We start from the raw sequence: 18,556 nt of genomic DNA on the forward strand, positions 1-18,556 counted from the left end.
GTATCTCCTTCCTAGAGTAAACTCTAACATATGTTTTCAAACTCAGTGATTTTCATTCCCTATCCATAGTCCTCAACCACTCTAGGATCTCAGATGCCCCAATTCTGAGGTTGAAGAAGGACATTAGTCTCAGCCTTACATTCAAAATGGGCCACAAATTTAGCCATTTTCCTTACCTTCAAATAAAGTTAAACATACAATCAAAGATATATAGTGACAGAATCAATTGAAAGAGACAGTTAAAAAACTTTTGTCTCATCACCAGATTATGCTTCCTGTATGGGTTATGAATTAATATTTCTATATATTTTGTTATTACCATTAAAAACATAGAATATTTGTATCATGGGTGAGTGTTGACAGAGTTAATCTTAAATGTCATCATGTAAAATATACCCAATGGCTTTTATATCCTGTTTTGACATTTCTTCATTATTACACTGTGAACCTCAAAAAAAAAAATATATATATATATATGGGCCATCTCAACCCATGGAGGATCTTATTTATACCCACTGCTCTTATTTTTATTATGATTGTTGTTACTCTCATCATTACTTATAAACTGAGAGGACTGGATTCAATGGCCTCTAAAGCTCACTTCAACCTTAAAATGCTTTCATTTCCTCAGCATCATTTCTTTCTTTAATCCTTTCACTCTAAGGTTTTATCGCCTTTCAAAGATCACTAATAACCTCTTTTGTATCAAGTATAACTTGTATGAAAATAAAGCTTACTCAATCCTAACATCATACCATTGCCTATATGAATCTCTTTTTCAACCCCTCTCCATATTTCAGTTAATGAAGATACCTTGCCTACTCTAACTGCAAACATGGAGCTCCAGGCCCATTATAGCTCTGCCTTGCTGTCTCATCTTACACAAGTATCTCATTGCCTATGCATAATATTAATAATAAAGGTATTACTTATATGTGGAATCAAAAAAAAAAGGTCAAACTCATAGAAACATAGAGAGGAAAAGTGGTTCCCAGGGACTGAAAGTGTGGAAAATAGGAAGATGGGAAGATGTTGGTAAGAGGGTACAAACTTTCAGCTATAAGATGAGTAAGGTTTGAGGATCTAAGATATCACATGGTGACTATAGTTGATAACACTGTATTATATCATTGAAATTTTGCTAAAAGAGTGAACTTAAATATTCTTGTCAATCCTTTCACATTGTAAACATATATCAAATCACTATGATGTACACTTTAAATATCTTACAACTTTGTCAGTAATACCTCAATAAAGCTGGGAAAAAAATAATTAAGATGATGGTGATAGCTTACCATGTCTCAAGTGCTGTGATAAGAGTTTTATATACATTTACTATTTAATCTTCATAACAACCCAATGAGGTAATTTTTATTATGATTGTTGTTACTCTCGTCATTATCTATAAACTGAGAGGACTGGATTCAATGGCCTCTAAAGCTCACTTCAACCTTAAAATGCTTTCATTCTATTTTAAATCTTTTTTATTTGTTTTCATACAGCATAGAATCTGTACCACATATTTTTAGTACTTAAGTACATACTGATAAAAGTTTCATGTGCTTATGCTTTACCTCCAAAATAAGAATGCAAGTTTCCCAAGGGCAAGGTCTCGGACAGTTCTGATGTATCATCAACCCTGTTCAACACTATTCAACACTTCATCATTTGAGTTTGTCTTCTTTGGCTCTCTGGTTTTTTTGTTTTGTTTTGTTTTGTTTTGTTTTGTTTTGTTTTTTAATGGAGTAGGGAGATCTTTTCTCACCTAACAACATAAGGTTAATTCAGTGACTCCCCAATCACAGTCCCTAAGGACACCATACCATATAGTTTATTTATAGGGATTCTGACACACACTGAAAGTCCTACAGGTGTCCATCGGGTGGTTAGATAACAAATAAGTTGTGGCCTATGCCAGAGTTTTTTTTTTTTTAATATAATTTATTTTGTTTGTGAAGACCAAAGTACCTTATCTACCCAACCCTGATTTAAACCGCAATCATATTAGAAGAGCCTTTTTTAATTTTATTAGTCATTGAATGTAAAATTCAATGCCAGAAGTATAATTAAAGTATCTAGACTGAATTTCTTTCTGCTAGAACAGCACTGTCCAATAGAATTTTCAGTGATGATGTGACTATTGGCATTTGAAATGTGGATAGTGAGACTGAGGAACTATATTATTTTATTTTATTTTATTTTTTAAAAATATTATTAATTTAAATTTAAACACATCATGAGATTTTAATAGTGTATCAAGCAGAACACCTCTAAAAGATATAACTCACCTACGGCTTGCCAAAGCTAAAGACTAGGCTCTTTCCAGTAACTTTTATTTATGTTTTCCTTCTCTTTTCCGAAATTTTCAATTATTTCCCAGTGATTATAAGTCACTGTTGATGAATGGTTTCTTGATGTATCCTTATCCATGTATAAGATTTACTTAATTTAGGAACTTGAAATATTTGAAAAATTTATTAACAGTATGCTGACTATTTTTAGGAAAGTATGTAACTTGATTTTCTGACATAATTAATTTGAAAAACTTTGAATGAAGACAGTCATAAATTAATGTTATACTCCTTTGCATCTTTGTTACATATATAAAATATGGGCAAATAATGATTTATGTTATTTAAAAATCAGCAATTTATTGCTTTAATTAACATGCATTCAGGCTAATGCTATTAAAAACAACAGGTGAGAGGAAACCACAATATGCCTCTTAATAAAGCAAGGCAACAGTTTCCAAAACATTTACTCTAAGAGTCTCCTTCATCAATCAGTAGTTAATAATCAAAGATTTTAACTAACAATCATTGACAACACTGATCAATTTGAATAGAAAATGCTAGTCACTTCTCAATACAGTTGGTTTTCCTCCCCCTAGGAATATGCCTTCAATACCATGTTAATTCTTCAAGGGAAAAAAAAATTCATATTCTTGTCCATTCACACAAACCTCTCAGTGAGCATTATTGTTTTGGGAGGAGGGGGCGGCAGGCAGGGAGCCCAGGATGTTGACGGAAGAGATAGGATGTCAGGTGAAGATAGAATGCTGTGCCCTCTCTAACCAGCTGAAGACTCGGCATGATTGTTTTCTTACAAATAATACCTGTGGGTGTTGAAACTGTTCAGGGAATCTATCAAACACACTCTTTCACTTTGCTGCTGTAACTCTATAAAATTTATTCTCATTTCAAAAGAGTCATAGGCAATAATACCTGTAGGTGGTTGAGTAATTTAAAGAAAATTTGTCAGGTCTACTTTCACTTACTTTACCAGAACAATACTATACTTATTTGCAGGTTTAAAAATGCAACATTTTCTATTCAGTATGATTAAAATTTCAAAATAAGAGCCCCTTATCTAAAGAGTTGTCTTAAATTAAAGAAAATATAATATTAAGATGTTTTAGAATAAAAGTTTGATCCCAAAAGGAAAATAAATTAATGTTGAATCATTTCCATTTTTAACAATATAGAAATCATTCACACATAGATGTATGAGAACAGAAAAGACCTAACCAGTGTGCTATTAGGAAAAACATATATTACTTTTAATACCAAATTATCATTCTCAGAAAATCATTTTCAGGAAAATCTGAAAGGCTTAGGTCTATAAACTTATAAAAGCTAACTATACAAATTGAAAAATATACAAATGGAAGAATAAAGGTAATAACTTTTCCAGATTCCTTAACTTTCCTTAGTAAGTCAGCAATATCCATATTAAGTTTACTTTATATTAAGTATTACAAAACACTTGAAAGGTAGATTTTAAAAATTCTCTGTTATGCAACTGGCATTTTTAGTCACAAGTTCAGAGGGAGAAAAGTTCAATAATGCTTAGCTTAAAAATGTATTTTCTGTATTAATTCATTCAAAAAACATTGAAAAATTAATCTTTTAAGAAAAAAGTAATAACTAATATGTTTAAAGTGTTGATTTAAAGGTGAAGATATATTTTCAACCTCCAAATGGAACTTACTCTTCATTAAAATGTTCATAATCACATAAGCAGGAAACTCTATCTTCCTATAAAAAATTATTTTAAAATATCATTTTTAAATAAGAGCTTGACTTTTACTTTTTGAAGGAGTGTTTAATATTAATAAAAATAAAATTTTGAATTGAAAAGTACCCAACTGAGATGTTAATAAAGCTCTCTGTTTTTGTGTAACTGAATTACTACTGGAGGAAAAAAAAGGAAAAAAATTTAAGTCTGTTTTTTTCCAAAGTGAGTTATTCAATAACTAGTTTTCATGGTAAAAAGTTCAAATTTGAGCCAGAGATACATATTTGACATTTGGTAGTATAATTCTAAGAGAATTAGAGAAAAATACAGATTGGAAAATTTTTCTCCTGACCTAAATGGCTTTATGACAAAGCAAATGAAATGTTCCATGAAGATAAATGTGTCATGGATAAATGATGGAAAATAAACAGTATTTCAATATCATTTCCTGTTTTATCCCATTGTGGGTTTTGTCCCTCTCTGTAATAATTACCTATGCACAAACTCTAGATGGCAATATTGCACTTACTCTACTTTCAAGAAAATTGTCACAGTCAGTCCCCACATATCCTCTTTATCAACATTTTATGTGCCACGGATCTATAGCCTCTTATTATAAGTGTAATGAAGCAGAAGTTATTGAAGCATTTTATTGATTGCTCAGATCACAAGTTTACTGCCATACTGAATTGGCACCTTACTCACTGAAGCAAACTGCTGACACCTTTTTTAAAAAGTGACAACTACATCTATTTCATGACCAGAAATCCATTTTCATCTCTATCAAGACAAGAATGCAATTTTCACTTCATTTAACTGATGTTAGGCCTGCTCAAAGCATGACACTTAGAAAAAGACACAAGTTTAAGGTTCTTAAAATACTTTAAGTAACTAGAAAGCAGCTTGGTTTCAGGGGAAAAAATTCAACAATCATTCAAATCTACAAGCAACCTAATATTCTATAGAATTATCTATCAGAACTTTTAGAAGTAGAAGTAGTTTTTCAACTACTTGAAGGATCTGCAACACAATTTTAATGTTTTTAATAATAAGTTGTATTTATATATTATTAATTTTGTTACAAGCTTTCAAAAGACATCAAGAAGTTCAACACTGAACTATTTTGGGTGTTGCCCCACTAAGGCTAAATCAAGGAAATAGCTCAATTTTTAATGTATGTATAGATGGAGATCTCATTTAGAGCAAATGTCTATAGTTAACAACATTATATTATACTTGAAAATTGTTAAGAGGGTAGATCTTAAATGTTCTCACCACAAAAAAGAAATGGTATTTAGTGAGGTGACAGAGGTGTTAACTACTCCTACTATAGTAATCATTTCATAATACCTAAATGTATCCAAACAGTATGTTGTACACCTTAAACTTATATAAAGTTATATGTCAATTATATCTCAATCAAGCTAGGGGGAAAAAGTAGCTGGCATACCAATAATAAAGTATATATAAAAAATGAAATAGAAATAGTTACTCCTCCAGTCATGTTAAGAGCAATAAATGACTTTGAGTGACCTAAGAAACAAGATATAAAAGACAAACTTGCAACGCTTCTTTTATGGGGAATTAAAATGTTAACATTTCTTGAAAAATGGTTTTTGCAATCAGCAAATTCTGTCAATACTAAATGTAATTCAAGTATATTATGAATTCAATCTATTCTGAGTAGAGTTATATTATTATTATTTATTTGCTACCTAAGTATCAAACTGATTAACAGTGTGAGTAAAGTGGGCCAATATTAACTCAGGAAAATTTTTTAACAAAATCTAGAGCTTTGGTAGAGGTTAGTTTAATGTAATAATAAAAATACATTTTAGTTTTAAACTGCAAAACTAATAAATGCTACAGTTGGATGATCATTTATTCATCTAATTACATGCATGCAAAATAAAGTGATAGTACAATTCCAGTTCAGAAAGGGAAACCCAATGTTTGAAAGAGAAATTTAGTGTTTGAGATTCTTAAACCCAAGACATCAAATATAGAACATTTAGACATAGCATATAACAGCATTCAAAAAGGTACCTTGCTTAAATTAATAATTAAAAGGACCACATACACAAAAAAGCTTAAGTCACACAGGTAGAAAATTACAGTTTTCAACAAACTTCATTAAATAATTGGTCTATTATAAACAGTCAAGTACATATTTCCAAATGAAAATTATAGGAAAAAAGAACATTTCCCTGTAGCTTTAGACATAAATAGAAATTGTCAGTTTTTTTAAATTTAGAAAATGCCTGAAGAGTTTAAAGAATATTTGAGTGTATTTTCCTTATTTATTGTTTTTAAGTAGTCAACAAACTAAAATTTAATTTCAAAGTTGATAATTTCTTTCCAAAATACTGAAAATGAGTAAGATTTTAAAAATCCCTTTAATTTTTTTCATATCTTAAATTCTACATAGGCTATGATTAAGATGGTGGTTGTTAAGGTACATACCCATTTACTTTGTTTCTGTCTGAATTTTAAAAATGACTATGCAATATATAATAACTGTTAAGCTATACTGTGAACCACTTTAAATGATTAAAGCTGGATGCTTATAAGCTCTTTTTGAAACTATTTTAAAATAAAGAGTGCAACGCATTCATTATTTAAAGGTATCTGGGAATTTTTTTGGTTGGGGGAAAAAAATCAAAGAAGTATCAAAATTAAGAAGACATTTCCAGTAATGAACGTTTCCCAAAGATCATGTTTGTACTTAAAATCAGTCATTCCAAATCATTATTTATATAGCTTCCTGGCACAGTTCCATGGACTTTTATGCATCTCTACAGTGTTTCTGAACAGACTGACATATATTTTGTTTACTGACAGCAACTAAAAGCTCTATGTAGGATCATAAATAAAGAAGATCATGTTTAAAAATCACTAATATCATTTTAAAAGGTAGTGCAGGCTTGTGTTTTGGCCTCTGTTTAGCTGTGTTAGGCCTATGAATGACAGCTTCCCTGCTTGAAGCACACAGAAAGCACAGCCTTCCTCATTCACTGACAGGACTGTGGCCTTTTCACACGTTCCTTCCACAGCAGTGTTTGTCCCCAAACACTGGAACTCAACACAATGGCATTCCTACTTCAACACCCCCACCAACAGCACCACTACTTAACAAGAATGCTAATGAGATGGAACAGGCCCTGTCGCTGAAAGTGTTAACTGCATTTCATAGGAATGCATTTATGCTACTTCAAAGATTACCAATTAAATAGATTCTGCTTAGCTCTGAGCAATTTCTAAGATGTTTCCACTTTTAAGGAAATGAGTGTGATAAATGTAAGACTAAGTGACTTTATGCTGTCCTACACATAATATCTCATTTTATATACATGAATCGGTATATATTTAAGACTATACTAATGTAATGGGCTTAATTCAGTTGCATGCTATAATAGCAAGTTAAAGTTAAAAATTGAAAAATTAATATGTTTATAAACATAAAACCAGTAGTTCTGACTTCCTTTTTAAAGCTTTATTATCAGAGTTTATTTAAAAAAAAATTCCTTTGGGAATCCCAAAACATTAGATTTCAAGTCTGTAATCTTTTGAGAGAATCCCAGCAAAACAATATTGTTGTTTTTATATATACCTCAGAAGTGAAATGAATGGAAGTGATATCAAGAGTTCATATAATTCTATAATTTACAAGTTTAGATTTGTTAAAAAAAACAAACTAGGAATCATCATCTATCTCCATTTTGCCTAATGATTCCTCAACACAATCTTATATAAAACTAAATCGAAAAGGCTATCCCTAAGGTCAAATGAAGTAAATGCAGTTCAAATAAAGTTCATTAATGCTAAGAAGGATATCTGCTAAGAAGTCCTACTCAAAAACAAAGCAACTGCCAGACTTAACACTTAGCCACTGATGACCTGATAATGGTATCACAACAGTGACTTTTCTAAACATTGCAAATAATTTTGAATTAATTCATATTATAACAATACAAAAGACAAGAGACTCAAGAATACATACAATTAAGCATATCTAAAATAAATAAAAAGTTGTGTGGAAATGCATAATAGTTAAATTTCTATTTTCTTTTTCTTCAGTTTTATATTTTAAAATAAAACCTTGACAAGTATCATTATTAAAACTGTTGAAGGCAAAGTGTTAAGCTATTACAACTTAGCAAAAGTAAAAGGTTTAGTTAGGAATGGCAAAGAGCCTAGATTCTGAAATATGACAAATTTGGCATAATGTTGATGATATAGACAACTTCAGAGATGCTAAAAGTGTTAATTTTGTTCATATTTTGTTCAAAATATATTTTTCATCAATTTTGAGTCATAAAGGAATCTTTAATATCAAAGCAGCAAGTAATTCTTAAAACATTTTCTTTTTTCACAATACACAGAACTCCTTTCACTCTAGTACAACTGTATATACCTATTTCAATTTTAAATGTTTAGGATAATGGAAGAAAAAACAAGTCATAACTATTTTCTGAACAATTTCTTATCTAACATCCTCACTCTGAATAAAACTTAGAAAATGGTTTACTTTTTTAAAGATTTGATTTAAACAGTGCTTTTCTTGCACTGGAGTATGGTCTCATTTTTTTAACATCAAATAATTCTAAACTGTTTAATAAGTGGAATCAAATTATTTAATACCAAATAAATGATTATAATTAAACTGGTCATAATCCACTATATACTGTATCTTAAAGGTTATATAATATTTCAATTTAAATAATTTAGTCAAATGCAACAAAACATATTTCACCAGTTTTTATGTATGATAATGGTTTAATAAAGAATATTTTTTAAAGTTTGGATTTTTATTTTTCATATTTATTGTTATAAATAGCCTTAACTAGGATAATTATTAATCCCATTGCTGGATCCACTCAAATTAACTAACTAAGCAAACAATCACATTTTGAGAATAAAAGTTTCTCATGGGAAGAGATTTCTTGCTAGTTCTGGATACCTTAGTTCAAGAGTTTCTTCTAGCCAATACAAGTTGCACTTTTCCAAACCAGACAGTAGGAGGTGCTGTGTGAACACTAAGACTGAATGGCATCCTTACCTCCCCTCCCCCAGCACACAGACAATAATAGCAGGATGCTTTCAAAATGTTCATTTTTCAGTGGCCTGTGGCTTGAGATAATGAGCCCAGTTCTAAACTGGAATCTCATAGTTAGAAATGTAAAACCTAGACATGATTTAACATGGTAAAATGTATGCTTAACTTCTTAAGACCAAGTGCAAAGAGGTTTCTAAAAATGCGTAAACTCCATTTTTATTTTATGTATGGCCATCAGTCATTCTACTTTGCAATGTGAATTCTACTTCAGGATAAATCAAAGTCTCTATAAATAGTTATAAAAAAATCAGTCTTTACACACACACACACACACACACTCACAGTTATAGGACAAAATCAAGTTTAATCTGATTCAGATATGTTAGTTCTATTTCTTTACTTTATAAACATACAAGTTAAATAAGCATAAATGAAGTTGAGTTAGTCCTAACAAGGGAATTAATTCACAGTTTCATTCCCCAGAATGCGATTGGTTTACATTTTAGCCCAACTTCTACAACAGCAATTCTGATTCCATACTGAAAAAAAAAGAAAAGAAAGAAAAGAGAAAAGAAGGCTGAACATTTAAACCTTCAACTGTCTTAGTAGCTATTCATTTTCTTGCTTAAAGTAACTGTCTATAGAAATTCCCCATAAGGAGTTGCCTTCGCTTTGCACAGTATGCAGCAAGAAAAGATGAGACATATGACATCCCATACCAAAAGACAGATACAATTAGCCCCATTTTTGTTGGCTTTGAGATTACAGAAGAAGCATTTTGGCTCCCTAACGGGCACTGAGTTCACAAAATACATGTCACAGTTTTTTTATGACACAATGCCAATCATTGCCTCTATACAACCAAACACATTTTAAAACACAGAATAAAGCATTTTTCAAAAGGGGTAACTCACCTGTTTATAATATTTTTTTGCAGACTTTAGTCGTTGGTACAAGGCCAAAAGAACTCCTTGGATGTACATCTTAGCTCCTGAGGGACTGAAACCTTCTCCCTTAGAGACCCAAACTGGTCCCCGCAAAGGTGTGATGGAATTTTGCAGGCATTTTTCAAGCAGAGGAACTATGCAAGAAAATAAGGGAAAATAAATTCTTTTGACTCAACTGAAATGCACTGCCTGGAACACAGCCCCAGTACCAGAACTAACTCTTAACATCTATTATTTATATCTGACCTGGGTTAAGTCTTACAGAGGCAATTCCTGAATTACTAGTGGCCACCATGAAGGATGTATTTATATTGAGACACCCCCCCATGCAAGACTCATAAGCTTTGTGAGCACACCTGAATAGTTCTGAAGTGTGCCTAACTAGCTGCACAGAGTGTCATGGTGTGCACTGATTGCCTTATCTTCTCATTTATCACAGATGAGTTGGAACCAACCTTGCTGAAATCTACTTGCATTGTCCTGATAAAATTGTAAGATCCATGTTGTTTCTGGATATAGCTTCCCATAGAGGAAGTCTATATACCTAAAACATCACATCTGGAAATTATTCATAAAGTACAATCCACACCTTTATAAGCCATCCTATTCAAGTCTTTTCACTGCCATTGATAAAATAACCCATAAAAACAGGGTGGCAAGGCTGTTTAAAAATAAAGGGGAGAATCTTAAGCAAGCATTTTATCATAACTTTTTGTTTTTAAGTTTCTGGGATATAAGCTAAAGATTTAGGAATGCTATTCCAGTAAGCGTTTTGTAAACAGAGAGAAGATATTTACTTGTTGGCCTGTATTGCAACATCTACACTGGACTTGACAGACATGTTTATATACTTTTTCACACGATTAGCTTATAAAGTCTTTCTAGTGTAAAATAGTCAAATAACATGGCAGCTAGCTAACATTTTTCAAGATTTAATTTCCCTCTGAAATGCCAGAGATAAAGAAATTTAAAAAATCTTATGCACATTTGAGAACCCAGAAAAATGAAAGGATATCATTTTTTAACTTGGCCTTAAGTATACACATGTGACATAGTATAAACATACAAAATAACTATATGGCTTGGCTACCTTATTCTGATATATATTTCTACTAGAAAAGAAATTAAATAGATCACCAGCAAAGAAAATAGCTCCTAGCTCCATGCCATTGGTTATGTTATATGTGGTATATTTTACGCAGAGAGGCCTAGCGTAGCAATCTGGAAATTGAATTACAATTAGGTTCAGCTGAGCTGCTGAGCGGCTGAGTTATGCAAATGGCCTTTGCTACTGGTATTCTGCTGAATTTTGCTCTTAGTAAAAAAGTTATGCACTTTATGGCACTAAGTTCTGCAACTCTCTACCATAGAACAATTTAAATACTTCCTAATATATTCAACACTAAGGTGAAGGGTGGAAATCGAACTTAAGCTTTTCTAAAACTACTATAAAGTTAAAAGAAAATTATGACCCCGTGACTATTTAGACATCGTTAGATGTGTGCATGAAATTCACTTACCCAGCCTCAGAAATTAATTCCTAAAATTCATGTATCAAAGCCATATTTATACTCCTGGAGCAATTGCTTTTCTCTGTGTTATCGTAACAAACACCTCAAACTTTTCTAAAGTTTAAGATCATATATAGTATAAAATAAAGCAAACTAAAAGGAAACTTCTTTCAGAATTACAACTTTTCAATCTTTAAGAAAAATTTACAATATAAATCATCTTGATTATAATTTTTCCTAAAGGAAACTAGCTTAAGAATCATCAGTGCTTTTAATTAACTGCTGTAGCAGTAATACATTACTGTGTATTGGGTTTTAATTTGTAAACTTTTAATTTGGTACACTCATTGAACCTATTACAGTTTTTGAACATGGAACGGCATTACATAAATTGAAAATAATTGAAATAATTTAAAGTAAATTGAGAAGTAGGTAATAAATTTGAATGATCTACATCCTAGATTTAATCTTGAATTCAAATCTGAGAACATGTTATCAGATTCTCCAATCCTATAGCTTTATTCATCCATGCTTGCCACAAAATAACTTTCAAATTCTTTCTGTCAGTCCAAGGGATTCCAAAGTATAATTTCATCGATCTCCCAATACAAACTCTACTTTTTGTAGAGTTTGTGTCCTCTTAAATAAAAATTTAAGAAAAAAAATAAAGCTTAGGAAAAAAACAAATTATACCAAAATGCAGGCAATGTCAGAATTGATATGGGATAGAAAATAGCTCCCATGCTCCACATGATTTATGTAATTAGGAATACTATGGAAACCAGAAATAGCAAAGCAAAGAAAGCAGTATTCACAAGCAGGTTTTATAAGGGACTTCAGAATCTGCTCTGAACTTGTTGAATAATCTGTTCAGTATTCCAGAATCTCCCTGCTGGAAGCAGGGTCCTCATTATAACCACAAGAGTGCTAATAAAGGTTAGCCTCTGAACTAGGGATTAGAAGGCTCTTTTCTTTTTGGAAGCTGCAAACTAGTAACTTTGATGATCTTCTTGAAAAGGAAGACAAAGCACACTCTAAGAACAAACAATGTTTCCACTAACTAGGAAGGTACAGAAAACATAAGAAAATGATACGCCCTAAGTACTGAGAAAGGAAGTATAAATATAAGCCTAATATATTTAAAAATTAATTTTATTAATCAGTTAGAATTAAAGAACTTCCCATATAAAAGGAGACTTGGCCTAAAATTATAGTTTTGAAATATAATAGAAAAATTGATTAAAAATAAGTCAGTTGACTTTTCAACCCCAACCATAAATTTTTTAATGTGATAATGAATTATTTTTAAGCATTTTAGTGGATATTCTTAACATTCTATACCAACAACAACTCATAAGTGTTCTTAGCCAATGGTTTTCTTTTATGTAAAATTTTCTTTTACTCTGTTTCTGAAGCAAAGTGCATTCTATTAAAGAAGACTATTGCATAAAGATGTGCCAAAAATAAAGGCAATTATTTAGAGAGGACAATAGACACTTTTCAACCTTGGAAAGAGCATAAACCTAGAGCTAACAAGGCCCGTGAGAGATACTCAATGAAAAAAAAAATGTCTTTCCCAATGAATGAACTCCAGGGTACTATTTTGTGCATAAACCACGAGTTTCTCCTTCAGACTACTACTCATAAATACTGCCTCATTCAAGAAGGTTAGCTGGCTCCTATTTTCCTATGTTCCTTTAATATTTCTGTGCAGAGCTATGCACAGCATTTCTTCTTAGGTTTGAGGCCTTTATTACAGGTGTTCTACCCATTTGTCCCGTTTACAGAATTGCAACAAGAGTTTTGCTTTCCTGTAATTTCATTATTTTCATTAAATAGAGCCTCGACACTTTTATTAGATAAATGGTTTGGAAATTAATCTTTCATTAAATTTACCTATCTGCATAGATTAGTCAAATGTGATCATTCCATTGGGATCATTAACACCACTGCAGAGGAGCAGTTACAAGGATGATAGCTTTTGATCCATTTTATTTATTCTCAAGTTATGACTGCAGGGAAAACTGAGATAAATCCAACAGTCTCATTGTGTTTGGAGTTCAGACTGAGGATTCTAAGTGCATAGATCATGCGACCAAAAGAAGTAACTTCATTGGGTAGAGTTAATATTGAGCATCATGGGTAAATCAATCATATGATTAAATGTAGTAGCTATTTTAATGTCATACCTATCAATTGATACTTTTTTCTCACGCATGCCATTCTACTTCCCTTGCATTTCTTCCTCCTTTTTTCCACCTGTTAAAATATTCCTATCCTTCAAGGTTCATATCAAATGTCACCTTCTTTAGCAAAATATCCCATGTTATTTAGGCAAAATTAACTGCTCCCTCCTCTATGTTTCCCAGAGCATTGTTTATAATTTTATTTTCGACTTATTGATTTGATTTAATCCTTATCTTCTTCACTCCCACTCCCATCCTCTAGTATATCACAAATACTTTAGGGTTTTGAGGCCACAGTGTTTTTTAGCTTGGTAAAAGCAGTGCTCAATAAATGTCTACCGGATGGATAAATAGTACTTTGGATATACTGTGGACAGTCTTTTAGGAACTATACACAATCACTTAGAATCTGTAACTTTCTATGACCAAATGAAAATTTGATCAAAATTTAATAAATATTAATATACCAGAATTTTGAAACACATTTAGAATATGTACAACTGTTTTCCTTAATTTTCCTTATAAAATGATCCTGAAGACTAGGAGGGAAAATAAATACAAAAGAAAATGATACAATTTGGCAATGAAGCATTAACAAGCCAGGAGAAGGCCAGAGGTGGGTATTTAAAAAGTCTTGGAAAAGACTCATGTGCCTTATCTTACCATGTCATAAATCATGTTACTATGGGAAAAAGCACACCATAAAATTATGCAACAAAGCAAAAATATAAGTTAAGGTCAAAAAGCTACTTTAAATAATGAAGATGATATCTTCTAAGAACACCATATACAATGAGTTCAAATGCTATTCATATAAATAAGCTATTCAGTTCTCAAGAGGACCTTCTATTAAAATCACTTCATCACTGATAAGAAGCTTGAACTTATTTGGATTTATGATAGGAGCAGTACAAGGATTTCTGAGAAGGAGACAAATATCTCTCTAAAGAGAAACCACAAAGCTGTCGGAACTTACCAAGTAAAAATAGACTGGAATGTCTGTCGAGATCTATACCTAGAGAATATATATCTCTTTCCAAAAGCAACATCTTAAATTAGAGAGACACTTTGAATACTCATTTGAATCTACTATAGAAAGTTAAAAGAGGATTTTTTAATTAATATATTTTCAAAAAGCACTGGAAATAATCAAAGCCTTTAATAAACTGCTGTGAATTAAAAATTAAAACTCATGCCAATTAAATATTCAGAATCATAATTTACATACTACTGTAATTTTCACATTTCAGTCGGAGTGCATGAGACAATGGGGAAAGAATAAGAGCACTGCCAAGAGCATACTTACCTATAAAGAAACTTCTATGTGCTCTTTGGCAGCAAGTTTCAAATCTCAGTCTCAAAAATACTCAGCTATTGTTAGCAGGGCATCATTAGGAAGTTTTCTACAAATTCAGCTGGCATTTATTTTTAAAGTGAAGTTTATCTAAAAAGTCTTTTTTGGCTGAAGCAAAGTGAGCTCTTTAAAGATACTAAGATTTGACTGTCTCCTGTAGAGGAAGTATGCCTGGAGGGAGTTTTAGTTAGCGCCAAGGTATGTGTGTGTTTTAATGCTCTTTATCCAGCTTTAGGTAATAGTTGGAAAGCTCTTGGTCTCAGAACAACCAGCAGATGCCACTCAAAAGCATGGTCTGCTGGGAAGATTGAATGATGTAAAGCACACTGTCTCCAATGTTGCTTGATTTATATCAGTATATTCTTATTCAAACAAAACTAAACTAACAGCTGCTGTGTACTTTTGTTTATATGCTATATGTCAAATGTTATTGTCCCTAAGGTACTTATGTGAAAAGATTTAGCAGTCATATTCTTAAATACTGATGCCTACCCAAATTTGGATGCTTCCTCCACTGAACAAAATGACAAGCACACGATTGCTATACTTAGAGCAATCTTTCACAGCAGCTTTAGTTTTTCAGTGATCCTATTAAACGGACGGCATATTGCCTGTGGGGTCTACAGTGTTACAATACTGCTGTAAGAGACATTGATTTGTATGATAGGATCAAACAGAACAGGGAGGCATTGGGGGGAAGAATTTCATAGGTCATATTGTTTTTACCTGAGTACAATTTAATTTAGACATTGTGACCTTTACAGAACACCTGGTTATTTTAATTGCTGATGTGTGAGTGAACGTTGACATTGGGGCTTAGAAAGTATGAAATCTTAGGTCTCTTCTGTTTTGAAAATGCATCCTGAGTCATGTTTTTTCTTAAACTGAACGAAGTAGCTGTGCATTAAATATGCTGGCACATCTTCTGCTTGAGCAAGTGGACCGAAATTGTGTGAATTGTTAATGCCTTGCTGCTTTGGTTCACGGCTTGTGATTGATCATTTGTAACTATATCTACTCCTTGTTCCATGAAATCAAGTATGGAGTAATGGGTTCATCAGATTTTGGGGTTAAATTGAGAGTGAAGAGGTACTGTGTGTGGAAATAAGAGTTGCCATGTTCAGGGCTGGCCTTGTAACAGCATGGAATCTAAAGGCGATATTCAAAACCACTTCACTCATCATACGCTTACTGATTCTGAATAGGGCCCATTTGCAGGGGACATTTGGTAGTTTTCCAATACGCTTTATGCATCTTTCTACTTCCACCACCATGCACATCTTTTTTTCATACATCCCAGTAGCACACTGGTAGAACAGGTCAGCATACACAATTCATTTATTTAAATAACTTGATTTATACAAGTAGAAATAAGCTGGGATTCTATTGTGTCTTGCCTTTCCCCTCAACAAAAACAATACTGTGTGTGTCTTTGAAAATACAAGTATTTTGTGAACTCAGTTCCTTGGGCATCTTAAATATCTGACATTTAGTAATAATGAAAAATAACTTAATTGATATATGTATAACTTTAAAGCGACTTAAATATTGAGAATAAACTATATCTAATCTATTTTATATGGGTATGGCCTATCTCAATACATAGTAATTGAATATATATGACCTGCTTTTGCAAACTTTAAAGCTCTGTACAAAAATTTGAGGTGTCATCTTAGAGTTACTTTTGGAAAATGCAAAGCATGGAACTTAAATGAAACCAACAAGAGTTAGAAGTAAAGGCCTTTAGAAATGTCATTATAAAAGTGCTTGCTGTAACAACTAATACTTTTTTACATTATTTTTTTTTATTATTACTCTTGAGAAAAGTTTAACCCAAATGGTGTTATCTGAGGCACCAATTAACTTTGACCCATTAGGAAAAGATATAATAGAAAACACAATAAAACTTAGAAACAAAATCAAATATATAAAGCACTTAATGTGTAAATACCATCAAAAGTAAGCTAATTGTAAAATGTTTATTTTTTTAAGATTTTATTTTTAAGTAATCTCTACTCCCAAAATGGGGCTTGAATTTAACAACCCTGAAGTCAAGAATTACATTCTCTACTGACTAAGCCATCCAGACACCCAAAAATGTTTCAAATCCTACTGTTACATTGTAAAGTAGCAACCAATAGAAAAAAAAATTTTCTTTCTTAATTTTTTCTTTTTTCTGAAGTCTTTTTTTTTTTTTAAATATTTTTATTTATTTCTAGGAGACAGAGACAGAGAGACAGTGTGAGCTGGGGAGGGCCAGAGAGAGAGGGAGACACAGACTCCGAAAAAGGCCCCAGGCTCTGAGCTGGCAGTCAGCACAGAGCCCGACGCGGAGCTCGAACCCACGAACCGCGAGATCATGACCCAAGCGAAAGTTGGACGCTTAACCGACTAAGCCACCCAGGCGCCCCTCTTTTTTCTGAAGTCTAAAATCAATAATAATAATAATACTTGATGGACATATACCTAATTCAGACAACCCTACAGGAATCAGATAATGTGTATAAAGCTGTTTTGGTCTCCTTGTATGCAAATGTTAAGTCAAAATATTACATTTAAATCTTATATTTAGGATTGTATATATACAGTATATTAATTATTACATATTATATATAATATGTAGTTTACATGTGATAAACTCAAGTCTTAATAGTTTTTTAATGTTTTATTTATTTCTGAGAGAGAGAGACAGCGTGAACAGGGGAAGGTCAGAGAGAGAGGGAGATACAGAATCTGAAGCAGGCTCCAGGCTCTGAGCTAGTGTCAGCACAGAGCCGGATGCGGGACTCGAACCTACGAACCATGAGATCATGACCTGAGCTGAAGTCAGACACTTAACTGACTGAGCCTACCTGGCGCCCCAAGTCTTAATAGCTTTAGCAATTAAAATGGAGGGTTCTCTTTCAATGTTTATTTCTCCATGCTTATTTCATGAAAGTAGAACCTTCTATAATTAGCATTTTACATAATTTGCCTACTATCCCATCCTTCTAAAAACTCTTATGGGGAAGAAAACAAATATATACGGAGTCATGTTCTATTACATGGAGAACTTTGTTTAAAAAATTGTCTTATAACAGATAGTAACAATTAAGCTATTTATTTTCATTGGGAATTATACTTATATTTTTAATAATAAGCTTCTAGGATCACTGACAAGTCATTAGAGTCAGGCTAAGATTTTTGGTCCAAAGACTGAGAAATAAAAGATAAAAAACGGACACTAGAGGGGCGCCTTGGTGGCTTAGTCGGTTAAGCGTCCAACTTTCACTTAGGTCATGATCTCGCGGTTCGTGGGTTCGAGCCCCGCGTCGGGCTCTGTGCTGACTGCCAGCTCAGAGCCTGGAGCCTGTTTCAGTCTGTGACTCCCTCTCTCTCTGACCCTCCCCTGCTCACGCTGTCTCTCTCTCTCCTAGAAATAAAAAAAAAAAACCCGGACACTAGAAAGACAAACTCAAGAAGATGGAAAGAGCAAGGATTTGGTT

At 32.4% G+C, this 18,556-nt stretch overlaps 1 protein-coding gene across 1 annotated transcript in view; it reads right to left on the reverse strand.

Annotated features, from left to right (window-relative positions):
• Positions 1–9,514: 9,514 nt before the first annotated feature.
• The window catches only part of LOC120221768 (doublecortin domain-containing protein 1-like), a 103,541-nt gene continuing 94,499 nt past the window's right edge, over positions 9,515–18,556 (reverse strand). The window contains exons 9-10 of the mRNA XM_039219334.1: positions 9,988–10,154; positions 9,515–9,612 (exon numbers count right to left, since the gene is read on the reverse strand). Coding sequence (XP_039075265.1) covers positions 9,538–9,612; positions 9,988–10,154 — 242 coding nt within the window. The 3' untranslated portion in view covers positions 9,515–9,537. The remainder of the gene's footprint in view (positions 9,613–9,987; positions 10,155–18,556) is intronic.

Source organism: Hyaena hyaena, unplaced genomic scaffold, assembly GCF_003009895.1.
Source record: "Hyaena hyaena isolate Hyena2069 unplaced genomic scaffold, ASM300989v1 scaffold_807, whole genome shotgun sequence".
NCBI lineage: Eukaryota > Metazoa > Chordata > Mammalia > Carnivora > Hyaenidae > Hyaena > Hyaena hyaena.